The sequence below is a fragment of the Takifugu rubripes genome, chromosome 2 (genome assembly GCF_901000725.2).
Source record: "Takifugu rubripes chromosome 2, fTakRub1.2, whole genome shotgun sequence".
Classification (NCBI taxonomy): Eukaryota; Metazoa; Chordata; class Actinopteri; order Tetraodontiformes; family Tetraodontidae; genus Takifugu; species Takifugu rubripes.
In genome coordinates, this window is record NC_042286.1 from 9,257,633 (window position 1) to 9,283,595 (window position 25,963).

A 25,963-nucleotide genomic window follows, 5' to 3' on the forward strand; every position below is an offset into this window, starting at 1 on the left:
AAAACAAAGTACAGTAGTGGCAGCAGTGGGTGTGCAGACACCTTTGGCTTGTCTGGGTTGTCCTCTTTTACAGTAATCCTGCCTGTACTCCCATGCAGCACTGGACCAATTTCACTATCCTATCCTATGTCCTAAAAGACATTTTCCAAATTAATTTCTGGTTAACATTTAACAAGAAGCAAACACAGCGAGTCGAGAGAGAGAGAGACCTGATTTCAGTATGTTCAGGCTGAGCAGAGAGTTATGCTCACCTCTGATCTACTCTATTGCTCCTCTGGGGACATGAATTTAATACCAGCAGCTTAATTTAATTTTCTGAACATGTCCTGGTCACCAACAGGGATCGAGGAGTCACCCCATCTCTGTTTCTACGCCCTCAGATTGGAGTTAAGTGAGTTGAAATGATTTTGTCAAAAATATACAACTCTGCGTTCAGAAATATTAAGTCTTGGAGTAACTCTAGTCAATAAATAGCAGCAAAATAAATCTGTTTGACTGTAAAACACCCACCCCAGCAGCTCTTAATGTTTTTATTCGAGCTCAGTGTTGGAGGCCGCGGTGCTCGATACGCCGGGCCTCCAGAGTGTAAACAGTGAGCTGCATGAAAGGCTCCGAGGGGCCGGTGCATGCCTGCGGGAGTGGGGGCATACTTCACGGTTTATGCTTGAAAAATAGCTGTAATCTTCCAGCTAATCTGGGACTTGGAGTGGAATTCCCCTTGCATGGAGGGCATGCTTTCAGGGGGAGCTGGCATGCCCCTCGTTGGCTTCCATTTAGCTGCAATCTCTATTAGCACATGAATTTAGCTAATTAGTGCTGATTTTCTTTTTAAACCTTTTTAAATGCAGTAACAAAACATGAGATTAATCACTTGCAATGCACTTACCGCCCCCTAGTGTTCAATAGGAGCGATGAGTGGAATCACACTTGTGTCACAGAATTCCCTTAAATAAAGGTGAAAAACAGTTTTCATAACAGGTCCGTTGAATTTTATTTTTTACTCCAATCACACATCGCAACAATGTTTCTTTAACACGTTTCTAAAAAAGTAGAGAAACAAATATACAAAAATATACACATTCCAGTACAGACTGACTAAGAAGCAATGTTAATATGGAACATTTTACATTGGTATTGACAAATTTCAACAATTAATCACAGCTTTTCCTTCTGATGTGCAAGATGTGGATGTCTGGACTGCTAAATTCAGGATCTTGTTTCTCCAAAGGGATTTCCTCACAGCTGAAGTTTTGTTGCAGCAACTAAAACAAGATAAGGCATGGAAAGATGACAATTGCTTCCATTTGTTTCCTTGTATTAATGTACAACCAAGGCTGTGGTTTTTGTTCTTACCTCAAAAAATCTCTGTTCCACCCTTGGATTGACACCCTCTGTACGTTGCTCATAGCAACAAATGATGCAGGTGTCCGGTCCAGCGATAAACCTCAAGGTCTCCACAAGTGGACCGACAGACTACGTTAAAAGAGGTGAGAAACAGAAAGGTGTCAAAAGGAACCCTAAAGAATGGGCTTATTTTTTAAATGAACCAACTTTACTACATTACCTCCTCATAATAGATGCAGTCTGCCAGAAGAACATAATGTGGAGGGGGCATGTCTGAAACGTCACCCCTTTAAAACACATTTGACAGCAATTATATCAGTGTGATAAAAATACAACTGGGACACACGACTTTGATTCAACCAAGAAACATGTGAAATAGAAATAAGTACAAACCATTTTAGTACCTTGGCAGTTATTGATCCACTGCGAATATGCATCTGGTTTTCTTTAATGTTAAGCCTCAAGAGTGTCTGCAGATCCTCCAGGTCCGTCACAGTAACATGGGCTCTATAGGATATAGTAAACAACAACAAAAAAAAACATCTAAGCATCATGCAATGCAAACTCTGTTATATTCTATTGCTTATGAACACCACAACTATTTATTTGCTTACAAGAAGCACGTTGGTGATGAAGTTCATTTAAATTTATAAAGCTAAATTGAAACAACATATAAAACCTAACAAGACACGCTATTTAAGCAGCGATCTCACCCCATCGTGGCTGCCATCAGACCAACAACTCCAGTCCCAGCTCCCAACTCCAGGACACTCTTCCCAGCCCACGCGTTCACTCCTGACGACGGATCATGAAAATGTTTCGTCTCTAAATATTTTGCAAGAACAATAGCTGCATCCCAAACTACACAACCGACGTCCCCCAGATAGCACTGTTTTATGTTAAGGATACAGCCGTCACTTTTCTCAATCTCTCTGACAAAATACCGACTGTCATCATCCGCCATGTTGCTTTTGACAGGAAGTAGAAAGCGGTTTCCGGTTAGGTATGTTTTTCAAAGTAAAATACACTTTCAGCTGACCGCAAAGGCGTTTATCGTGTAGAAAAATGTTATAACCTCCGCCAAGGGAGGGGGTTATGTAATAACAAATATGCAGTTGTCTGTATTTTCCATTACAATTCAAAGTATGGTCAAATTAGAACATTTATTGGTGATTATTGGCAGGACCTTTTATAACAGCAACTCCTACTTTGGACCTTTAATTAATAATTTATAATTATATAATTTATATTCGACATATTGCACTTTTTTCCTTATTTGCCATATATTTTTCTGCATCTACAGCTTTAATAACCGAATAACAAATGCAAACGTATTGTCTCTTATTTATTTTTTAAAAATGTTTTTAAAGCATCGCTAACGGTGCCGATACTAACCGGGCACGAGCCGTAGACTTAAAAAAAGATCGCGCGAAGCTTTTGGCAGCGCGTGCGCTGCACGGGACGGATTTAGCTTAGCAGGAAGCTGAAATTAGCATATTCGCTTAATTTAAATTGGCGCTAATTACTGAGCTGCGAGGGGTTTCAAAATGTTTGGCAGCAGCACAGACGAAGTAACACCCTGCGGTAAATCCCAATACGGACAAAGGTCAAAGGACAGAAGCGGGAGGAACGAAACTACCAGCTACGAGGCCGTGTCCGCATCATCGAGTTGCTCGAACCGAGGTGACGGTGCCAGTTCCAGTCACAGTGCTCTGCAGCCGACAACACATCCAGGTGGGTTCTTTAAAGCTCTTTATACCAACATTATGAACCATTTTACGACTGATACAATTTATTATATTTCACATTCTTTAAAATACCAGCTTAGTTACCCAGTTCCACACCGGATTTATTATTATTGTGTTACTGGTCACGTCAGTACATCCAAAGATCATCAGAATTAGCTTCTTTGATACACCAGATACAACACCATAGTACACAGATATACATACGATTATGTGGGAAAAGTTGAGGATGAAGTGGATTTGATGCTGTGGCTCTGTGGTTTAAGTGGTCATTAAGTGGACAATAACATTTTAAAGAATCACAAAGGACACAAATGTCTTATTTTTGGTCTCAGGCCAGCTTAGCCACAGCTTCCAGAAAGGCATGACAAACCCTTCTCTGCTTGCATCCACCTCCGAAAGTTCTTCCCATCGCGGTCATGGAGGAACGCTCTGGAGGACATCACGGCCTGCAGGGGCCATGGGCACGCACCCTGCACGGACACCATTGACAGATTACTCAAGTACCTCTTCCCCTAATGTTGTAGATTATGTCAACAAGAGGGGAAATGCATTTCTTTTTCTTCTGCATTTGCAGTCACGAGTTGCTCTTCTGGGGCTGCAGCCTCTAGTGCTTCTGTGATGGTGGCCCTGGTTGAAGGACGTGGTTTGGCCAGAGGAGAGATTGGCATGGCTAGCCTCAACCTGAGATGTCCAGAGCTTGTACTCTCTCAGTTTGCAGACACTGGGACCTATGCCAAAGTAACCAATGCTCTTTATTCACTGTTGATACTACATGCCAAAATAGGCAGCGCCCATGTTTCAGTCACATGTTTGTTTGTTTCTGGCAGGTTATAACCAAGATCCATATCCTGGTGCCACTGGAGATATTGATGCCAGACACAGCTAGTGAGAAGGGAAAGGGGACAAAACTGTTCAATCTGGTCACAGAAAACTTCCCGGTACCAGTGCTGAGTAGAAAACACACAGTTCACTCAAACAAAGTCCTATTATGTGTCCTGCTTGTGGTTATTGGTGTTACTAAAAAGCGACTGTGAGGTGGTTTTCACATTTCCATGTTGTTTTTCTCAGGGAGTTACTTTTACTGCTGTCCAAAGGAAATATTTTAATGAAAGAAAAGGCCTTGAGTACATTCAGCAGCTGTGTGCTCCAGAATTTTCTACTGTTCTCATGGAGGTGCAAGCTAAGTACGGCGCAGTGCTCTTTACTGGTAGAGATACCCTCTTGCAATATTTTTAATTTCCAAACTTCATATTTGATTAGGTATTATTGCCTGGCAGCAGCTGCTGCTTTGCTGAAATATTTAGAGTTTGTTCAGAACTCTGTCTATGCTGCCAAGTCTCTCAGAGTGATCTTTAAAGGCAGCGAGCAGACGGCCATGATCGACTCGGCATCTGCGTCACACCTGGAGTTGGTGGTCAATAACAGAGATCGCAGGTAACGTCTGTCACAGCTGGATCGTCACATGCTCCAGCGCCTGCTCACGTTAGTGCTTTATCTGTCACACTGCACAGGAGTGAGCACAGTCTGTTAGGTGTACTCAACCACACTAAAACAGCTGGTGGTGCCAGAAGGTTGCGCTCTAATATTCTGGAGCCTCTGGTTGACGTGGACACCATTAACATGCGCTTGGACTCTATCCAGGAGCTGCTTCAGGAGGAGGAGCTCTTCTTTGGGCTGAAGAACGGTTTGGGACAAGCACAAGTGTTTTAATTAAACACTGAGTGTTGAGTGTGTGGTAGTTAAGATGCCTCATTTTCTTCCTCCGTAGTGATTGGTCATTTCCTCGACACGGACCAGCTGCTGTCTGTCCTCGTCCAAATCCCAAAACAGGAAACAGTATGTGCATTATCCACTACATCTTAAGATGGCCTAGTTGCTATCACGTGAATTTGTGCATGTGTTTTAATCATCTAACCTATTTAGATTACATTGTTATAATCTGGGTCCTTGTTTCCGTTTCTGTGCTTCTACAGGTTCAGATTGCTGAAGCAAAAATCACTCATGTAATTCAGCTGAAACACACTTTGGATCTAGTGCCACAGTTAAAGGTCTGCATCTTATCCAGTCAATTATTCAGCGTTTTGCTCCACAAAAGTCTTAATGTAATTTCATTTCACCCTTCATGACCAGATGGTGTTGAAGAACTGCAACACAGCTCTGCTGAAAGCATATTGCACGTCACTAGAAGACAGCAGGTATTGTTCTTCCTGCTAAAATGAATCCTTATGGTTACGTGCTGCCACCTGAGTCCTCTAATGACCTCTGATGTCTATGTCATCTCAGGTTTGACGTGATACTGGAGCAAATCAAGACAGTGATCAATGACGACACCACCTACCTGAAAGGAAGCCTCCACATGCGAACCCAAAAATGTTACGCTGTGCGCCCCAACATCAACGAGTTCCTCGACATCTCTCGCAGGGCTTACACCGAGATAGTGGACGACATCGCAGGTGATCATTCTGTTCACATACATGACCTTGAGTGTGTAAGTGAATGGGATGTGTGTTCTATCCTTTATGGAATTCTATATATTCCTCTCTCTTGTATGGTGAGCGCTGGTGAGAATAATGTCTTTATAAAACAGTGTTTAATGATTGTCACACTTTTACGCAGGCCTAGTGAGTCAGTTGGGGGAGAATTATGGTTTCCCGATGCGCACCAGCTTCAGCACAGCCCGTGGTTTCTTTATCCAGATGAGGCTTGAGGGAGTGGTCTTGCCTGAAGGGAAACTTCCCTCAGAGTTTATTAAGGTATATTAATCTTATTAAGAGAAGAATAAGTGTGGATCAGATCAGAACATTGAATTTGACCCAGGTGGACAGTAAAGTAATTTTAATTTTGAATTTTCCATCTGTCTCACCAGATAACCAAGCATAAGAACAACTACAGCTTCACTACTGCAGACCTGATGAAGATGAATGACCGTTGTGATGAAGCCCTGAGGGAGATTTTTCACATGTCCTATGTGTGCGTTTATCTCCGTCTCATTACTTTACAGCTTAATAGTTTCACGTAATTGTTTTTTCTCATATCACATCATTTATCAGCCACACTTCATTTGAATCCAAATAATGTGTTGTGTTGCACTTTCCCTCCACCAGAGGGTGCTGTTTCACAGATATTACTTCGCCCGGCGCTTACCTCTGCAGAATCTAATTTGCTTCCATACAGGGTGATACGTCAACTGCTGAGCACCATTCACGAGCACATTCATTGCCTTTACAAGCTTTCTGACGCCGTGTCAATGCTGGACATGTTAGTCTCCCTGGCTAATGCATGCACCCTCTCAGATTATGGTGAGAATGAAACACTGTTGACATTTCATCTCTTCAACCCAGACTGTCAAACCGGGAGCCTGCTGTTGTCCGAGGGACTGCTGTAGGCATATCAGGCCTCAACCAGCCAGTGTTACACATGACAGGCCAAAAAATGCTTCACCATGCAGGCAGCCCCATTTGCCTAAATTCCTTTTCATGTGCAGCACCAGCACGTTAAAGCTGGACCTCAGCTGTCTGAACACATTTCTCCATAGACATGTGCTGAGTGCCTGCCCCCATCCATCCCAGCCAGCTTGTACTCAGATTACCCTGTTACATAAGAGTGCAGTGGTACACTATAGACACTAAGACAAATCTCTTCAGCAGAGCAGCGAACTGGACGGAACTCCTGCACTTGTCTCTGTCCGAACACTGTTTTTGCTTTAGGGTGTCACCACTTTCACTCAATCAGTTACCAAATTACCACAACAAAGAGATGAAAAGCTTTTGTTTTGGCATGAATGTGTCTCACTCATCACTCATTTCAGGCCTCACCCAAAGTTCCTAAATAAAACAGAATTGTTAGAAACAGGTCGGCAAAATCGGGCGGTTATTTGTTTTCTGCTCTCTCTTGTCAGTGCGCCCAGATTTCACGGATACTCTGGCTATCAAGCAGGGTCGTCACCCTATCCTGGAGCGAATGGCTGGACAGCTGCCTGTGTCCAACAACACCTACATCTCCGAGGGCTGCAACTTCGTCATCATCACCGGGCCCAACATGAGTGGGAAATCCACATACCTCAAACAGGTGGCGCTGTGTCAGATCATGGCTCAGATAGGTCAGTGCCAAAGCAGTTCATGCCCTTACCCTGTGTGTGTGTGTGTGTGTGTGAGCCTTTGTGAGTGATGACGACTTGTTGTACCAGGCTCTTACGTACCTGCAACCTATGCCTCGTTCCGCGTCGCCGACCAGATTTTCACCAGAATCGGTGTGGATGACGACTTTGAAACAAGCTCTTCCACCTTTATGCTGGAAATGAAGGAGGCATGTTTAATAGAGTTCCTCCCGCGTCTTCTTTCTTCGAAGAAGAAAAAACGAAGAATAAAGTATCACTTACTTATATTTCTCATCTGTAGATCTCTTATATCATCCACAACATCAGCGACAGGTCCCTGATCATCATAGATGAGCTGGGCCGGGGCACCAGTGCTGAAGAGGGCATTGGCCTTTGCCACTCTGTGTGCGAGTTCCTCCTTAGCCTCAAGGTACTAAACAATACCCTCATTTCCCGTATGTACAGCCACTCCTCCAAATAAAATGAAAACAGGATAACTCGGATTCCTTTGCTTTATATTTTTCATACAGTGTTATTTTTGTTGACGTGCTTGTTTCATGGCCGCTTGTAGGCGTTCACCCTGTTTGCGACGCACTTTCTCGAGCTCTGCCAGCTGGAGACTCTTTATCCCAATGTGGAGAACCAGCACATGGGGGTCCAGCACACACGCAGCAGTGACTCTGGCACTGACAGCGTGGTGTACACGTACCTGCTCCAGCGGGGATGCTCTGAAGACAGACACTATGGTACAGAGACAGTGAAAGGGCAGCAAACCATTTTGAAGAAGTTGGTGACCTTTTTTTCCCCTCTTCCAGGTCTGAGAGCGGCAGAAATGACCTCGCTTCCATCAGATTTAATCAAGGAGGCAAAGACAGTTGTCTCCAAAGTTAGCCAGCAGCTTTTGGTGTGTCATATAAGTGTCCCAGGGCATTTAATATCAGAGTTTCTTTCATTTTCCCCATACATCATTCTAATTTTTTATATTTCTCTAGTCTAGACATCATTGTGATCCAGAAACGCTGCAGCAGAGAGCCGTGTACCACCTGGCCACCCGACTCCTGCAGGCTGCCAGGAACTCCAGGCTGGACCCTGACAGCTTGCGAATGTATCTGAAAGGCCTTAAGAAACAATATGAGGCTGAACTGCAGGCCGCAGAGCAGCCAGTGGCCACTTTGTAGGAGCAATGGCTGACACTGGCCAGAAGGATCAGGGCCATAAGCATCTAATGGTGGTTGTCTTTATAGGTTTATTTGTTTTATTTATATTATGTTAACATTTATGTTATAAAATGTTGAAACCATTGAAATGTCGTGTAACGGTTCGTATCAAATTCCATTAAACACGATGTTTTCACCATCCCCTCCAGAACAAATGGAACAACTGGAGTCCGGTACTGAACGTGCGTTTTCTGCTCCAGTTAAATGGACTCGCGTCAGCGGCAATGGCCACGCCCTTCTTTTCTCCTCTGGTCTGTCAGATCAATACAACGCAGCTTCTTCGGAAAGGCGGGGCTATTGTTCAGCTGGACTTAACGTAATAACGGCGCTTGGCGGGATAGTCCAAACCACAAAACGAGCGTCCACCCGCACGTCGTTTTTGACCCGCCCCTACGAACTAGAAACTAGAGTCTGACAGCGCAGAAACAGAAAGCCAGGCTGGAGCTGCCCCGGGAGGCAGGAACGCCAGAGTCAAAGCGGAGAGCGTCATTTCACCACTTCAGGAACCGGCGACCTCAAGCTACAGGTATGCCTTTGTTGTTTTGTTTCAAGGGTTTTTTTCAAAGCGAAATTGCGAATGTTCCAGGCCGAAGGTTCTTTCGGTCCAGTCTCGGTGGTGCTAAACACTTTATCCAGGCCTCTGAGCAGCCTCTTTAAAAATAAGCAGCACTCTCGGACAGAGATTTGATGACAGGGAAGCAGTGTCGCCAGCACGTCGAGGCCCGTGTGGACAGACGTGCACGCCTCCGGGGAAGAGCCTAAAACAGACACAAACTTCTGTGTTGATGTTAATGTTCTAGCCGCTCACTTCTTTCGTGGGAGACTTTCTCTGTAGTAATTGGATTGGCCGCTAACGACAGGAAGCTAACCTGATCGTTCGCTAGCTCATTCATAGTGGCCAGCCTTAGCGTCCCGGCGATTTAAGAGCTTTCTGAATAGATTAAACTCTTATCATACAACCCCCTTTCTTTCCACGAGATCACACAACCTTTTTCTATTAGTGGAAGCATTAATTCACGTTTTTAAACGAAGAGGTGCTTGACATGGACTTGTTCTCTTGATAACGTGTTTTTTGTGAGCTAGCTGGGCTAAGTTAGCTGATGCGATTACAAAAAAAATAGCTTCCGTTTTTTGTTTTGTTTTTAAATTACCGGCTATAACTGATAGCATATATTCCCAACATACGGACTTGTATCACTAGGGATCGTATTTCCCTAGAATGTACAAGGCCGAAATTTCGAGCCGACCTAAGTGGTTGAGGCTTTTGCTGCTCAGATATGGTGGCCTTGTGGGGTGCCGGCTGGACAAGCCCTTTAAAAATGTTTGACATTTCTTTTCGTTCATATAAAACGTTACTAAACGATCCCTTTTCTTTCTCCGACAGCGATCCCAACAACTGCACAATGTTTTCTTAATGTTTCTCTATTAGTGCGGAGTGTACTGAGAAATCAAGTCTTGTGGAGTAACTTTAAAGGGTGGAGGACTCTATTTCAATCAACCATCCCTTATCAGTTTTTATTTATTCAGTTTATTATCTGATAGCAGATAATGGTGCATTATAAACTGTGGCCTCTGCTGATTGACTTCCAGGGCAGCTCGGGTGTCCCTGATGTTGCATTAAGACAGGATTTGGACTTCTTGATGAGTCCTTTTAAACGTTCTTTAGTAATGATGTTGACTTGGACACTTCATGTAGTCCTGCGTTGTGATTGCTGATGCTTTTGCTACTATGGCCACTGTTTTTTTAAATTAGATTTTATATGCATATGTGGGCTCCCTAATGCTTAAATATGGCTGTGGTTTGGGGTATGCATAATGTATATTGTGTGTTGTTGCCAGTTAGTCATAAAAGTACTACTTTCTGTACTTTTATCAATGCTATAGTGTTTTAACATGGTATGGCCCGGTCAGTAGCTTTTTGGGACTGTTAGATATGAGTAGTCGCTGTTCAGGCTTGTCAAAACAGAAGGTCTGGCCGAGCAGCCAAGCGGGTAGATTCCGGAGAGCTAACAGCCCGAGAGCGCTTTGTTCCCCAGGCTCATTTCGATGCTGGGACAAGGCTCGATCTGCACAAGGAAACTTGTGCAGCTTCAGCTGTAAAGCCTTTAGACCATCCGCCCAGTGAACAAATGTTGTTTTAAGAGCTGCTCCACTTCTAACATGGGAGGAAACTTAATGGAATTCCCTTTTGTCTTTTTTTTGTCTGTTTCACTGCAAACTAGCCGAAGATTTGGGCAGTGATGTTATCAGATCACAAGATCTCTCCATTTGATGTGAAAACATTTTTATTATAAAGTCAAATAATAAAGTCTTGTGAATTTCTTCAGGTGTTGATTTTAGTCTCACTTGAACTGACTTGGTTATTGAAAGGTTAAGGTTGCTGTCAATTATCCAACAGTTATTATTATAAATTGAGGCTCAGGCTATGAACATATTAACATAATATGAACATATTAACGGGTTGTAGATGAATTTGTTTTCAGGCTGTGGGAGAAACGGGGTCAATGTTACAATATAAGTCTGTCGGTCTTCTGAGAGGCCTCCCGTGTAAAAGTTGCTCTTAAAAGTATTATCGTGGCTAATCTGCTTAATCCCAGTGATTAAGGAGTTGTAGTCTATGAGGCTGACTCCTGGACGTGCACACTATGTGTAGGGAGGTATTTACTGTGTCAGGGTAAACTGCGCTCTCGTATGAGAGTGTAACGCTGCTGTCATTACTAGGGGCTAAGCACAACATGGAGAAGTACTGCACAATACACCTTTTATGTGACAGAATCTACGGTTACTCGGAGGCTAATGTGAGATGTTGGTTAAATCATTTCCATGACAGTTGGGTGATATCACTCAGCCCTTCCTTCCATGTCAGGAATGCGTCATTCATGCAAACACATTAGCTTCAGTTTCAGAACTCACTCATTAACAAGGACAAAATGCAGTTTCTGAGCCTTTCTGAGGACACACATACACACATTAAGGGCGTCTATACCACTATAGCTGTAGCAAACCCATGTGTGTGTCACACGAGTGTATCTTTGCCTCTTGCTAACTCATCCCCCTGAAGCAAGTTGTAATGGCTTCATCTCATCCTTGTAGGGGTGGAGAAAGGAAGTGAGTAAATGAGACATCAGAGGCCTCTTTTTAAGGGGCGTGTCTCTCTGTTGTTCTCTCATGCAATTTATTTTCATTGTTATCTAATAAGGACTCTATTTTCTTCCTGCATATATGTATTTGAATCCCTATATTTCTATAGTAGTATGACGGTTGTCGTATTGTTTCCTCATCCCTGGTAAAAAATTCTGCATGTGAGTGTTTCAGATCTCTGGTGTCAGGGAAGAAAAAGACCATGGAGGAATGTTCCAAAACTCATTTGGAACATTCCAGCAGTAAATGGGTTAATTAGTCACAGGAAGGTGTCACAGTAGGGCACACACTTCTGGCATTCTTCACCGGTGTGTCCACCACAAGTGAATCACAAGCCTGCAAACTGGTGGGAGTTTGATGCAGCGGCAAATGCATGACGCTGACATGAAACCTGAGAATCACTTGGCTTCCTCTAAGAACTATTTTATTTCTCTTTTGTCTTCAGAATGGCAGTGGATATCTATGACTCTCAGTACCTTCTCATCCTGGCCCCTTCCCTGGTCATCGCCCTCATGTTCCTCTTCTTCTGGCTCTTCATGAAGGAAACCTCCTACGATGAAGTGTTGGCAAAGCAAAAACGTGACCTCAAGCTGCCACCATCTAAACCAGACACCCGTAAGAAGAACGAAAAGAAGAAGAGCAAGAAGAAGGAAAGTGCCAGCGGCGGAGGAGGTGGCGGAGGAGGAGAGTCGGAAGAGGATCTGAGGGATTTCGACGGGAATGACGGTGGAAACGGTCCCGCCCCGGAGGTCGAAGAGGAACCCACGCCAGTTGTTGCGTGTGATGCAACTCCATTGACGACTTCTGCTTACGTACCTGTTTCTGTTACGCCTGAAGCACCCACCGGGTTGAGGGAGAGGAAGAAAAAGGAGAAAAAGGCTGCCAGGGCGGCTGCGGCCGCCGCTGCAGCTGCTGCTAATGCTAATCCTGCTGCTAGTGATGCAGCTGCAGCTAATGACACCACTTCTGGAGAGCCAGAAATGAATGGCTCAAAGTCTGTCACTCCAAAAGCTGAGCAACCTCAGGCTGTTAGCACACTCCCCAATCCTTCCACTGTCCAGCTTGAGGTTCAGATTCCGGTGCAAACCGCTCAGGCACCTCCCCAGGCTCTTACACCCCCTGTGTCTGCGAAGAAAAAGGAGAAGAAGAAGCAAAAGGCAGAATCAGGTTAGTAGCCAGTCAGAACTCCGTGTCATCAGCTGGAGTTAATTATTCATGAAATGCTATTTTCTTTATTTCTTCTAGTGGGAAACCAACAACCAGAGCCTAAGACGGAGCAAGCCCCGCCCCCAGTGAAGAAGGAACCGCTCATCGTGGCTGAAACCAAAGTCCCGGATGGTTCAGCCCCCACATCACCCCCCACCAGTGGCAAAAAGAAGAACTCTGCTAAGAAGCAGAAGACGGAACATGGTACTGATTATTCATTGGTCAAGAATATGTGTTTCGTATGCTCTGATGCAGAATTCTACAGCCGTTGCCTTTTTAAATGAAAACTTTCTTCTTAAATCCAGTCGTGGAACCACAAATTCTGCCTGACTCGGCAACCTCCACCAACCACCAGACGCCACCTAACGATAATGTCCCATCCAAAGCAAGTGTGAAGAAACAGAAAAAAGAGGCTGACAAAGGTTAATTAATAGTTGTTTTTCTCTTTCTTCTGTAATGATGCAGATAAGCCAATGTTAGACTGTAGGAATGACACCCCCTGTTCCTATGGATTCCCGCAGAGGCAAAGCTGAAGGAGCTGCTGTCTAGTCTGTCCAGTCTGACCCTGACAGAGGCTGAGGCAGGCAGTTTGATGGCTGTCCTCCAACAGAAGAGTCCCAGTGCCATGGAGGCCTGGCACAAAGTGCGATATTATTGTGATATAATTGTCAGTTGTTAAAGTGTCATGGATATGCTGCAACTTACGCGTGTCTCATCAGCAGTCTGTAACACGGCCCGACCCTGCTGCACAGGAACGAGAGAGGCTCCTGTCAACTCTGCAGGAGGAGGCCTCCATTGCCAAGGACAAAGTGAAACAGCTCAGTCAGGTTCAGACTTTTACGTTCCACTCGGCACATGACATGACGGGACTTAAATTATGGTTCATATTTAACATATTTTGACCAAATATTTTATGCCATCCTTTAGGAGCTTCAAGTGGAGAAGCAAAAGACCACCCGGGTAGAGACAGTGGTGAGGGAACAGCGTGCAGCCATGGAAAAAGAGCTGGGCAGCATGCAGGCCAAAGCACAGGGCAGCTATCAGGAACTCCAGACCATGCAGATAAAAGTGAGGGCTCCACATTTGTTGTTTCTTTTCCAGTTGCCTTGGCACCCACATCAAGTATAAAACCAGGAATTTAAAACCTTTGCCAACATAAAAACCTTTACTAATTTGCTGAAGACTGCCTCCTGTTGTTGTTTTGTAGTTTCAGCAGGTGAGAGAGCAGTTGGAAGGCCAAATTACCCGACTGCAGCAGGAGAACGGCATCCTGAGGGATGCAGTCAGCTCTGCCACCAACCAGATGGAGAGCAAGTCAGTGTTGTGTTTTCTGCCAGACTAGCAGACGTGCTCGTGTCAGTTTGTTGAATTCTCTGAGCAGCTGATCAATCTAGTGAATCACCTCCAGTTGGGGAGGCCTTATTCCATTCATTTACTATGATAATAAAACCTCAAAGGCGTTATGACGCATCAGGAAAACAAAAAAGGACCAATGCTCATTGAAACACTGCAAATAATAGTATTTAGCAAAGCTAAACATCAGAGTGTGATGTTGACTTTGTGTTAGAGCAGGCGCAAGCACACATGACAAATGGTCATTACAGCACAATAAACTTGTCTCTGGAATACCGGCTATTTTGAATATTTTGTAATAATACAGTTTACAAGAAAAACTCCCTTTCTTATGTAAAGATGGAAACTAAAATGACACATGGACAGAATTTAGACTCATCAGAATGTCCTCATCTGTTGATCCAGTTGATATTAAAAGTTAAGCTCACATTCATTTCCTCTCTGACACAGATGCACTTGCAAATATCCTGCTCAGCACCTTTTTAATTGCTACGCTTGATCAATAACACCCAGTCATAATTCTTTTTTACTGAGCACTTCTGCTTCACTTGTGTTTGTGTGTGTGCACATGTGTGCAACAGGAACTCGGCGGAGCTGAACAAACTGCGCTCTGAGTATGCAGGACTGATGAAAGAACTGGCAGACAGCAACAGCAAGCTGCAGCAGGAGGAACACCAGAGGAAGTCACTGGAGGTCAACTATAAGCAGAACGTGTCCCAGCTGGAGGTGCGTTCATCCAGATGTGCAGTGTTTATTTAGCTTGTGTTGCAGTTTCTTGCAGCCCGGGCAAAAATTTGCTAAACCCTAAAATACCTGTCCTGCGCAGCTTCCAATCTGGCTGGGTGGAGGACAGGGTTATAAGGGAAATGGGTGGAGATTATAATGGAGTCCTTGGGAGGGGTGTGGGAAAGGCAACAATTGTGTTGGCTTTGGAAGCTGAGATGTTTGAGTGTTTTGTGTATTGTATAAGGAGCATATTTCCTGATGGACACCCAGATCCTTTCCTGTCATGAAAGAACATTTATTTTAAAAAAGCAATTAAATGATGTCAACAACAATGTTGCCATTTTGGTCCCAGACAGGTGGACCTTCATTCATTTTATTACTTGTATAATATTTTTGTAGTACAGTTTGTAGTACCCCGGCATCAGTTTCCGGGACGATGACAAAGTAATGCAATTCAACACGGTTCTCTCCCTCTCCAGGCCCAACTGCAGGATGCTAAGAGACGTTGGGAGGAACTAAATAACTTTCTCCACACTGTCAATGCTGAGCGAGAGAAGATCCAGGCCTCAAATCAAGGTGATCTCAAATAACATTCCTGTTCTTCTAAACTTTACTATGTCAAATGACTTAACGGCAACTCTGTATTTGGCCTCAGAGCTCCACAGCCAGCTGATGACGGCAGAATCGGAGATGAATAACAAAATTAAGGAGATTCAGACTCTACACAGCAGTCTGACTGAAGCAATGGTGTCTAAAGAGCGACTGGAACAGCGAGTTGTGGAGTTCATGGAGGTGTCCCAGCACAGTATACCCGATGAGTCGCTGCAGGCCCGGGTTCAGGTCAGCTACACAAAACGCACGGGAAAACGTCAACGGGGAAATGTGTGAAGCCGGTTGTAACCAGAGCAACTCGCACGCTGTTTAACAGGAACTTATGAATGAAAATAAAGATCTTCAGGTCCAGAATGAGAAAATGCAGGCCCAGATCTCCTCCCAGGTACCCTTTGACCTCTGTTATCAGTGTTTTATATGGAATCCTACATAGGCTACTAAGTTTCCTCTCATTTAGGCCAGCCATGTGTCCCACATCGAGGAGATTCAGAAGCTGTGAGTGTTTGGTTTTCCCTCGTTTGCAGCTGTACAATAAATTAAGTGATGGTGCTGAGACATGTATTCTCTGCTGTCCCATCTTGTGTCCATGTTAAGATTGGCTGACAAGGAATTGCAAAGGAAGAGTTTGGAGGATTCTCTGAATTCTGAGAGAAGCTGTGGAGCCAACAGGGAAACTAAAATGCAGGTTTGTGACCATCAGCACCCCCCTAAGTGATCCTGTCAGTCATATCTGGTCAGTGTGCTGTAGCTATTTATGAATAATATATGACCTTTCAGTGGAGCGGAGCCTTTGCTCATGTTGCTTACTAGAAACCGTTTAGTCTCCTCCTGATAATTACTGTCATTCATCATCTGCGGTCTTTTCTTGGACAGGCTTTGCATAACGACAACATGTCACTGAAGGCAGAGGTTCAGAAACTGCAGGCACAGATTTCTGATCAGGTCAGAAACCTTCTTTGGCTTTTAGAAATGTAGCATTTCTCCTGGGCTGGACAGTGTCTCCTTACTCACTTGTCTTTCCCGTGCAGGCTGCCTCACAACTGGCCATGGACCAGATCCAGAAAAGGTGTGTGTGAGAGTGTTTTTATCGTCGGATATCTCCGTTCGTTTGAATAAAGGTAAAAAAGGTGACTTTTGTGTCCAGCGCCCGGGAGAAAGAAGAGAACATGAAAACTGTGGAGAGTTTGCTGGAGAAGGGGTTAATTGAGGTGGCTAATAAAGAGGAGGAACTCAAGGTGGGTTTTGTTGAGAAATACAAGAATACATACAGTATATGAAAGAGTCAAGAACTGTTTGAAAACATGTAAGATTAAATTTCTGGTCTTGGCCCTTTTAAAGTGACCTCAGTGTCTATCAAATTCTATTTTGGTTTGTCTGGTAGATGGCAAGAGACGAGAATGAAGCACTAAGACAGGAAATGAAAGCGGTAAAGAGAAGGTCAGGAGAAAAAGAGGTGAGCTGTGTGAAAGGAGAGCTACTCCGGCTGCCTGTATTCATTTCTCTGTTAATTTGTTCTTTGTTCTTGTCTTTCTCTAAACGCAGGCATCATCAGAGCTGACACTGAAAGAAATGGAGAGCAAGTGAGTTCAATGAGGCTGACTTTGGTATTCTTGGACTGTTATAATGGTCTAGATAATACTGTACTTTACCCATTAGAGACATGGATGAATGGATGTGCGTAGTTGTAGCTCATTGGCATATGGGGCTGGATCTTCTTTAAATGGCTTTGGTTGGATTGATATTTAATCAATCTTTCATTTTTAATAACAGGATGCAAGAGAAGGATGTGAAGCTAAAATCAATAGAGGAGAGTCTACAGACAGCAAAGGACAACTGTTCAGCCAGAGAGAAGATGGCCGGGGTGTGGCTTTTTCTATGTTCTTTATGGATATTTTTCCTTCCTCTTTCCTGTTCATGGTGCAGAGTCTGACTTCTTGTTTTGAATCCTTTTTATTTTTCAGACACTGGAGCAACAGTTGGCTGCCCTGAAGACAGAGATGGAAGAGCTGAGGCAGGCGAAGGTGTCAGAAGAGCAGAGCAGGTCTGCTGCTCAGCTCCAGGAACTTCAGGATCAGTTAGTAACACAGATAAATGTCTCTCCACAGAATCATTTCTAGATGAGACTAAATATTTGCTTATCTCACCTGTAGGTTAGCTTTGAAGGACCAGGAGTTCCAGATGCTGCAGGCTGAGCTGGAGACAAGAACTAAGGAGCTGAGTGAAAACACGGAGCTGCTAAATCAGCAGGTGAATAAGAAGCTCAAAACAACACACTCCAGAAAATGTTAATGTGACATAACACTGTCTAGAACAGTTTTATTGATTTGAACTTTTCATTCCTCACCCGACTGAAGGTGTTTTAGCCTTCCTCATTTTTCATCATGTCCTCTTTGATGCGTCTTCATATTTGTTGCCCATGCAAACCAAACTTGTACCTCTAGGAGGGCAGCAGTGATGGATGGATATTGGAAATGTGCAAAGCACTTTTTGTATGAACATTATAATTACACTTTTTATTTCTTGCTTTTAATTGAGCTCCTTTATTACATTTTTCCAACAGCGGTCCTGCGCAGCAGTGCCTTCCCCAGAGTTTCAGACGTTGTGAGTCCTTTTTCACAACACATAAGAATTTCTCTTTTGTGAGACTTGCATTGTGAGCACTTGTGTTGTCTGCCAGGCTGCGGGAGAAGGAGAAGCAGGTGTCAGAGCTGCAGAGTGAGCTGGCCGAGATGAGAGACTCCCTGGAGCTTCACAGGAGAAAGAACAATGTAGGTTTCCTGCGGTCTTGTCCTGAAAACGTATGACAAACCCTGCCACGCTTCCAGCGCCATCCTTTATGTGACACTCCAAGACATCCTTTAAAGTACATGCATTCATTGTCTACTGACTGTAATTTCTTTCTTCTTCTGGCAGAAAACAGGAAAGCTTTCTTTTAACTTAGGTTTTGCTTTCGCGATCAGCACAGATATCTATTGTGATTTGGATTGCTTTAGCTAAATGTTGCATAACAGAGCTTCAAGCCTACTCTTGTTCTGCCTGCTATTGCCTGACTGTTTATGGTTTTTGGTAGCTTGTCTGTGCTTGAGGGTGCTTCACAGCACCATAAATCCCCTACTTTTTACAGTAATATTTGTTTTCATATGTGGTCGTGAGACTTGTTTACTATACAGTTTTATTTTTACTGTAAATAACACTGTTGCTGCTTGACTTGATTTTAATACTGTACATGAGGCTTGTACTCCCTCAGGGTGAGAGACACCAACTCTGGGATATTTGTTCATAATTTTAGCACTCGGTGCATGGCTGAAAAGTTACACTTGTTGATTTAAGGATGAGATGTGCGCTCTGTTTGTCCTTTTACGCTGTCACACTTTGAGGGTCACTGAATGCATTTAACACGGGGGGCTGAACTGAAAGTAGTATCTCTTTGGAACTGACCAAAACAGGAGCTTCGGGAGAAAAACTGGAGCGCTATGGAAGCTCTGTCAGCCACGGAGTCCATGCTTCAAGGGAAACTCAGCCAAGCCGCCAAGGTTCGACATCCCACCTCAGTCTGCTACTCTCTCTAGTTCCAATTGGAATTAACTCAGTGAGATTTCTTTTCCTGCCATCATCCATTATAAAGCTGCATACTCATTTACCTTCCTCGTGCTCTTCCTCCTGTCTGGCAGTCATGTTTTGAATTGGCTATGTGTTCAGATGTCTCTGACGTTGCTACTTCACTCTCAGACTTGGGCAAATATTTTGTTCCTTCAACTGCTGCCTTTTTCCTTTAAGCTCTGAAATGAATTTCTCTGGCCAAAGATGCAGCTGATACTTGGAAATGAGTGTGCAGTGATCTAAAAGTGATTACGTTGAGATTTCTGGTAATCATTTTGCAGTCTGTCTACCTGTCATGTGACTCATTTCCAGCATGACTTTTTTCCCCATATTCTGCTTTGACATCCATGCTGTCATGGTTGACAATAAAATCTGTCTACTTCCTTTTTTATTTTATTTCAGCGATAACTACATGTTAATGTCGTGCAATGCAAAAATCCGTTTGTAGTATCTATTTGTTCATCTAGAATGCTAATATGTCACTTTGTCCTTCTCTCCTGTACAATAGTGGAAGTTACGAACTATATAGTCAACGCAGCAGATGCTTTACTTCTGTGCGGGTAGAAAACACCTTTGCTTTTCTAAGCTGGGGACTTCTTTGGCAGCTCTCTGTGCACACTGGCTGTGACAACACGCACGTCTGAAAGCTGCCTTGTGTGTCACTCTGGATGGCATACGCTCTCCCTTCAGGCCTCGGTGTCACGATACATAAAGCTCTCGTATTATTCGGGGTCTCGTATGTATATTTTGAAGTGTATGACGTGCGGTACAGGTTCAGAAAGGTTGCAGAGGCACAGCATGTAATGTGCTGTGAATTTGATGTTTGTGTGGGTTTGCTTGTTGAAAGATTATTTATTTAATGGTGTCATTTAAAGGAGTGCGACACCATTCATTCAGCTTCTCTGAAAAGCCCCGCTCGATGGTAAATGAACCACTCTTTAGCATTGATTGCAGCTCTGTGGATGATTTGACAGTGCCTTGTTTGTTTGGGCAGTAAGGCGGTGGTCATCTGCTCTAAAGACCATTGGACATTCTCTCTGAAACTGCTGATGCATCTACCAACCAACAGGTGGCGCTCAACCTCCTGTCTTTTGCTCTTTTACACTCTCATTGCTGTGCAGGAGAATCAGATCACGCTGGAACAGTCTCAGGCTGAGTGTAGAGAAACTTTGCACAAACTTCTGCCGAATGTGCCTCTGCCCGATGAGCAGGTATGCACCGAGAGAGTTTTCTGAGCTTTTTGCATACTGTTTCCATTTTTAAGATCCAGCTAACGTTTGTCTTACTGTTTACCTCCTCGCTGCACTAGGGCCATCAGGAATGGCTCCGCAGTTTTGAGAGGGCAGTAGCTGAAACCTCAGCTGCACAATCCACCCCTGCATCAGGGGAGTATGAGGTAGAAACATTAACATTAGGTCAAACCTTTTTTTCCTCATTTAGTTTTTACCACTCACACTTTTACCTCTCTTACCAGGCACTTTCTGAGAAGCTTAAAGAAGCTGAGGAAACCCAAAGGATTCTACAGAAAGACTGTGAGACGTACAAGAAAGTTTTAGCAGAGACGGTGAGGCAGATTTTTAGTAATATACATATAGGGTAACACAAAGAACCCACAATAAGCCACGTTCCTGCTGCAATCACAGGAGGGAATCCTGCAGCGGCTCCAGAGTAGTGTGGAGCAGGAGGAGTCTCGCTGGAGGATGAAGCTGGAGCAGACGCAAGGAGAGCTGGGAGAGGTGTGTGTTCAATAAGTTCCAAACTAAATACCAAACCAACGATGTGTTCAAATTCCTGGATTTTGTACCCTTTAATTGGACATCCCTGTGTCTTTTGCCTTAGATGAGCCAGAGAGTTGCAGCTTTGGAACAAGAGGTCGAAAGACTTACTGATGGAGCAGAAATGGAAAATGTCAGTCTTAGCTCATCTTATCTCTATATAGGTGTTCAAACCTGTGACATTCTGTTTTTGTGCGTTTCTCTTATCCTCCCTCCTGCCCTACAGCTGAGACGAGAAAAGCTGCACCTGGAGTCCGAGCTGGAGAGGGCAGAACGTGAGAGCGCCACCTATGTGACTGAAGTTCGGGAGGTGAGCTTTGTGCTAAAAAAAAGTTCTTCCTCTGTTTACTGGCACCGATAAGAGAATCGCCTCATGGGGACACTTTACTCTGAACTGTGATTCGTGCAAACGTGACTCATTCTTAGTATCTTGTGATATATACATATTTTTAAATGACTACTTGCTACATCAGCTGATCATTCAGAACAGCTTTGTCCTAGCAGTGCTGTCTTGGACATGGCACCTACAATCTTCCAATAAACACATAATCTCACACTTAATTTCAGCTCAAAGATCTGTTGACTGAATTGCAGACCAAACTTGATGGCTCATATACTGAGGCTATCAGACAGAATGAGGAGCTGAATTTGGTAAGCGTTCACCCACTAGTTGGTGCACTTGGTCTACCGCCACAGGGTTGCCTTTGTCTTCTCTTCTGTAGTTGTGGTTCATCATCCATACCCTCAGTGACGGTGCTCTGGCGAGTCCTGACACCAAGTGTTGTGTTCAGGCTTTTGGTCCATGAAGGTTGTAATGCAACAGGCTCATGAGGTTGTGGATGATGACTTGCTCTCAGTGGACTTTTAACTTTTCCTTCTTTGGCATCTAACCAGGCCAGATAGCTCACCAACAGTCCTCCTTCTGCCCTGCAGACTTCAGACTATGCTCCTCACTAGTTGTAATCTTCCTGCCCAACCTAAACCACACGCTTGCTTGCTTCTCCAGCCTTCTGGTTGTTGCTTTCCTGCTTTAATTTGGGTGTATTTTATAATGTGAATTCTCTGTGGTTTAGTTGGTGTTTTATTACTGTCCAACCAAAAAAAGTAACCACCTGAATTGAATGGAGAGTCCACTTAAGATGTATGCAATTACTTTAATGTGTATACAACACAAATTGATGGTCTGCGGTTGTGGAAAAGCTTGTAGTTGTCCATTATGGATATTGCTGAAGCTACCAAAACTGAACAGTCGGATTACATTATCAAAACCTTAAAGAATTGTGGCGAGCCATTATGTTGGAGGAAGTGCTCTCAGTCTGGAAAGAGCCCTTCCCGAGTCATAAATGATGAGATCACTTGCACATATAGTGACATCCAATTGTAAAAGTCAACAATAAACTTGAAGGATATGAGTGAAAGAGCACAAATGGGCAAAGAAATTGCAACCTAAAAAAAGCGAGCAGACTTTAAAAAACATTTATCAAAGACGGCAGTTGTAGAAATGTAATGATATTTACCAAAGAGCATGAAGAGTGACCTCTGTGGCTGCCGGAAAAGGTTACGTGATCACGTGGCTGCAAGCCTGTGAAAAGGAAAACATAACTTGGCAGAAATGTATCTAAAATCTTAAAGCCTCCTTTGGGAATTTCATACCATAATCAGAGTTTAAAATTAGCGTCTAACTGTTTTTCTAAAGGCAGGGTCTACTAGTCATCTGAACCACAGCGTTGTCAGAAATGTAGTTACAGTGAAATGTTGCTTCATTTTCCCCAGAGACTGCATTAAGCATGTAAACTAGGCTTCACGTAACACCCTTAATAAGGTTATAAACGACTGCCACGGCGGTCGGTGTAAAAGGTATCTGTGTTGTAATCTTTGTTATGGCTTCCTGGAAAATGAATCATTGTCTCACTTGCACCAACCACACCTACGCTGCCACTCTATTTCTGGTTTCAACATGGCCTAAGTAGGACGCACTGAAACTGTTGAGGATGTGCAAATATTGAGCTCTCTATTGGACCCACGATGCTCAGAAAGGTGTCCTCCTGTCCGCTGCAAAATTCTAATGGAGGGTTTCCCCTCATGCCACCTGTAAACTGCTGCTGAGCGTCGGCTGACTGTTTGTTTTCATTGCAGCTGAAAACCCAGCTCACTGAAACTCTGTCTAAGCTGGAAACGGAAGAGAATGAGAGGCAGAAGGTGGCTGGTGACTTGTATAAGGTAACGCAAGACGTTATTACTCTGCTTTTATGATCTTCATATCTGGAGGTCGCACTGATAACGGAAGGTGTTTATGGTTTTAATCCAGGCCCAGCAGTCGCTTGACCTCATTCACGAGGAGCTCTCCAAAGTGACAGACAGTAGTGATGAACTGATAGAGAACAGCAGCCTGACATCGCAGACGGTGAGAGTCCCGGCCGGGTTTTGGTTAACAGCATCTGCTTTTGTGCCTTTAGTTTTGGTACAAAGTAAACGGTCTGCCTCTCTGTCAAACAGGAAGAGATCGATAAAAAGGAAAAAGTGACTGCCGGGCTGAACCAAACGGTCAAAGAACTGCAGCAGTTGCTACAAACAGTTAGTCGGCAACTTTCCAAGGGCCAAGAAGGGGTAAGAACAGTTGCCAGTATGACTCATTGGGAAAAAGTTTAGATGCATGTTCATAAAATCTTCACTTTACACACATGTGCTTTCCTCCAGGAGGCTGACAAAGTCTTGCCTAAGGTACAGTGAGAGGAATTAGACCCCCATGCAGCCAGGCAGACTGCACTACAATGGCCACTTCTGTCTCAGCACTACCACCATCACACAAGACCCCCGCTCTTTACCAATGTTTGTCACGTCACCTGTACTGGAGGTGGCCTTCGGCCGGCTCTGAGGCAATGGCGGAGCCACTCTTACGGGACACAACAGAGCTTACTGTTAATTCCAAACACTCCTGACCCCGCACCACTATACATTACTACACTCCCACCACATTCCTCCTCTTCATCAACCTCACCGGTTTATTTTCATTCTGTTTTTTAAGATGATATTAAGCATATTTTAAACTGTTGCAATCATTCCTGTTCAAAATACTTTGGGTTTTTTTTTTTTCAGAGAAATCTTTTGGAATAGATCAGTTCATTTTGTCAGGAGAAGGGAGTGATATACATTTGTTAAAAGCTTGGGTTTTAGTCTCTGTTCTCTCATGTATTTTTATGTATCAGTTAGGACCTGCTGTACTTCTCTGTGGTGAATGTGTTTGCCTCCTAAACAGAAAGCAATCACCATCGGCACAATTTTAAATTGAGAGCTCCATGCATACTTTGGCTAAGTATTAAGCAGGGAGAAGAGAGATGGGAAGGGTCACTGCATGGCTGTAACCTTGGAGATGCACGGGAAACTGGTGGTCAAGTCTGTACCGCACCTCCAGACAGAAGGGAGCGTGACCCTGGCTAGGCCAGGTTAATGGTGTTTAGGTCTTTAATCCTACTGCGAACTACTATAGGAATGAGCATCCCATCTCATCTATAATCAGCGCTCATAATACTGTTGCTAACACTGAATAATTTGTTCTTTTTGTAACAGGTGATGTTAATAAAAGGGATGCTTGATAAATATACAGCCTCCTTTCTTTCTTTTCTTCTGGCGCACTATACCGTCCTGCCGCTAGGAGGCGGCACACCTCATTTGTCAGGTCGTGAAGCTGTTGCTTTTTTTAATGACCCTCATGAAACTGACAACTTCCAGCCTCAAATATAAAACTTTTGAGCCGCGTCCAGGTTTTTTGCGGTGGTATTTTGTGTAGTACATAAAATTTCTGTGTTGTTTTTTATTATTTTTTTTATTTTTTCACAATATCTGTTCCAGCAGCAGATGCCCCGAATATAAAATTCACGCTGGCTGAGATGGGTGCAGAAAGTTCCCTCCTGTGCTTTTGTAATATTCAGATTTGAGCAATAAATACACGTCTGAACTTGAGGGTTCTGCAGATGGCACTTGCTGTCGTTATTTGAATGTTAAAAAGGCCTTTTGAACAAGAGCACTGTTGTGTGTGCTGGAGGGGGGCGGGGGTCAACATGGGATCAGCACATTCTTTTAATTCTTCCAAGCTGTCATGCTGTAGTCAGCTGATTGGAGATCTGGTCTCTACATGGAAACCCCGCGATGCAGCAGGGGCCTCTGCATCTCTAAAACACGTCATTGGCTTTTGCATCATTTATACACAGTTTGCTGTAAAACTCAAACCTCAGAGAGCAGGTTGGAGTCCTTGAATAAACAAGTAGCTTGTTACATTTCACTCTGATCATTGATCATGAAAGAAATGTGACTCATGAAACTTGATCTGGTGCATATTTAGTGTACATGCTGCTGACTCAGGGGGAGATCAACCAGTACTTTGACTTATGTCATCATTGCTCACAATGGTGACAGTGTGATTCATCACTAGTCCTCTGCTTTGCATGGTTCTTGCCTGGAAATATCCAACTCCTCCTCCCAAACTTAGATTTGCACTTTAACTATGTGAGCATCTGCTCTCCATCAGTGTGGTATGTGCTAGTGGGCCTTTGATCCCCAAAGTCTACTGTGTGTCTGTGTGTCTGTGTGTGTGCGCGTGTGCGCGAGCACAAGCTGGAGCATGAGTCAGACAGACAGAAAAGACGGTGGTGCCCCTTAGCACAGACAATACCAAGCACCGTGAAGGAGACAGTGACACAAAAGGGCAGTAAACATTATTGCAGCTCTAAGAGAAGCTTTTCAATCTGTAGTTAGAAACCTAAAGCTTCACACACACACACACACACACACACACACACACACACACACACACACACACACACACACACACACACACACACACACACACCATCTTAAATGTCAATGTAAATGCAGCTAAAACTGAACCAATGCCTTCATCTCGATTTCAGTGCATTTCAATTGGATAAAATGTTCAAGTTGGTGTGAGGAGTGGACTACATTCAAAGATCCTCTGACCCCGTACAACTCCTTGTTTTCACATCAAGTGTTATTGCGCTTTGAAACTGAACACCAGTTCAAATAGAGGGGCGTAATTGCAGAGGCCGCGGGATCACTGAGAGGGCCCACAGAGGTGAGGGTGTCTCCAGTCGTGGAGATTTTTGTGAAAACAAGACAGAGGCAGTAAAA

General features: G+C 43.9%; 3 protein-coding genes across 10 annotated transcripts; 2 read left to right on the forward strand and 1 right to left on the reverse strand.

The window, feature by feature from the left end:
- Positions 1 to 966: 966 nt before the first annotated feature.
- vcpkmt (valosin containing protein lysine (K) methyltransferase) lies at positions 967 to 2,342 on the reverse strand. The gene is made up of 5 exons (XM_003962647.3): positions 2,058 to 2,342; positions 1,738 to 1,851; positions 1,565 to 1,631; positions 1,354 to 1,473; positions 967 to 1,262 (listed from the first exon to the last, which is right to left on the reverse strand). Exons 1-5 carry the CDS (start codon positions 2,306 to 2,308, stop codon positions 1,152 to 1,154), a joined length of 663 nt encoding a protein of 220 aa, XP_003962696.1. The 5' UTR covers positions 2,309 to 2,342; the 3' UTR covers positions 967 to 1,151.
- A 66-nt stretch (positions 2,343 to 2,408) lies between these two features.
- Positions 2,409 to 8,695, forward strand: msh4 (mutS homolog 4). Of its 4 annotated transcripts, XR_003887563.1 has the most exons (21): positions 2,412 to 3,078; positions 3,425 to 3,592; positions 3,667 to 3,830; positions 3,920 to 4,030; positions 4,161 to 4,276; positions 4,353 to 4,526; positions 4,604 to 4,776; positions 4,861 to 4,928; positions 5,066 to 5,140; positions 5,223 to 5,287; positions 5,376 to 5,545; positions 5,709 to 5,845; positions 5,959 to 6,062; positions 6,267 to 6,391; positions 6,991 to 7,191; positions 7,279 to 7,397; positions 7,490 to 7,618; positions 7,760 to 7,934; positions 8,004 to 8,092; positions 8,181 to 8,416; positions 8,555 to 8,695. XR_003887563.1 is itself a non-coding variant. In XM_029832620.1 (20 exons), the coding sequence occupies exons 1-20, from the start codon at positions 2,892 to 2,894 to the stop codon at positions 8,195 to 8,197; spliced, it is 2,562 nt and encodes an 853-aa protein (XP_029688480.1). In that variant the 5' UTR covers positions 2,409 to 2,891; the 3' UTR covers positions 8,198 to 8,328. The 4 variants fall into 4 exon arrangements, 3 of the variants coding, with proteins under 3 accessions (XP_029688480.1, XP_029688479.1, XP_003962695.1); XM_029832620.1 differs by lacking the exon at positions 8,555 to 8,695 and having other exon boundaries at positions 2,409 to 3,078; positions 8,186 to 8,328; XM_029832619.1 differs by lacking the exon at positions 8,555 to 8,695 and having other exon boundaries at positions 8,181 to 8,548.
- An 87-nt stretch (positions 8,696 to 8,782) lies between these two features.
- Positions 8,783 to 24,417, forward strand: ktn1 (kinectin 1). Of its 5 annotated transcripts, none has more exons than XM_029832614.1 (36): positions 8,783 to 8,931; positions 11,992 to 12,713; positions 12,792 to 12,956; positions 13,058 to 13,174; positions 13,274 to 13,395; positions 13,472 to 13,579; positions 13,680 to 13,820; positions 13,960 to 14,066; positions 14,687 to 14,831; positions 15,311 to 15,407; positions 15,487 to 15,671; positions 15,760 to 15,828; positions 15,901 to 15,938; positions 16,038 to 16,128; positions 16,317 to 16,385; positions 16,472 to 16,509; positions 16,588 to 16,678; positions 16,825 to 16,896; positions 16,986 to 17,023; positions 17,214 to 17,304; positions 17,405 to 17,517; positions 17,594 to 17,690; positions 18,004 to 18,044; positions 18,121 to 18,211; positions 18,890 to 18,976; positions 20,165 to 20,254; positions 20,353 to 20,439; positions 20,518 to 20,607; positions 20,687 to 20,779; positions 20,883 to 20,951; positions 21,045 to 21,128; positions 21,386 to 21,469; positions 22,955 to 23,038; positions 23,127 to 23,222; positions 23,315 to 23,425; positions 23,516 to 24,417. In XM_029832614.1, exons 2-36 carry the CDS (start codon positions 11,993 to 11,995, stop codon positions 23,546 to 23,548), a joined length of 3,855 nt encoding a protein of 1,284 aa, XP_029688474.1. In that variant the 5' UTR covers positions 8,783 to 8,931; position 11,992; the 3' UTR covers positions 23,549 to 24,417. The 5 variants fall into 5 exon arrangements, with proteins under 5 accessions (XP_029688474.1, XP_029688475.1, XP_029688476.1 ...); XM_029832615.1 differs by having other exon boundaries at positions 13,475 to 13,579; XM_029832616.1 differs by lacking the exon at positions 21,386 to 21,469.
- Positions 24,418 to 25,963: the final 1,546 nt, after the last annotated feature.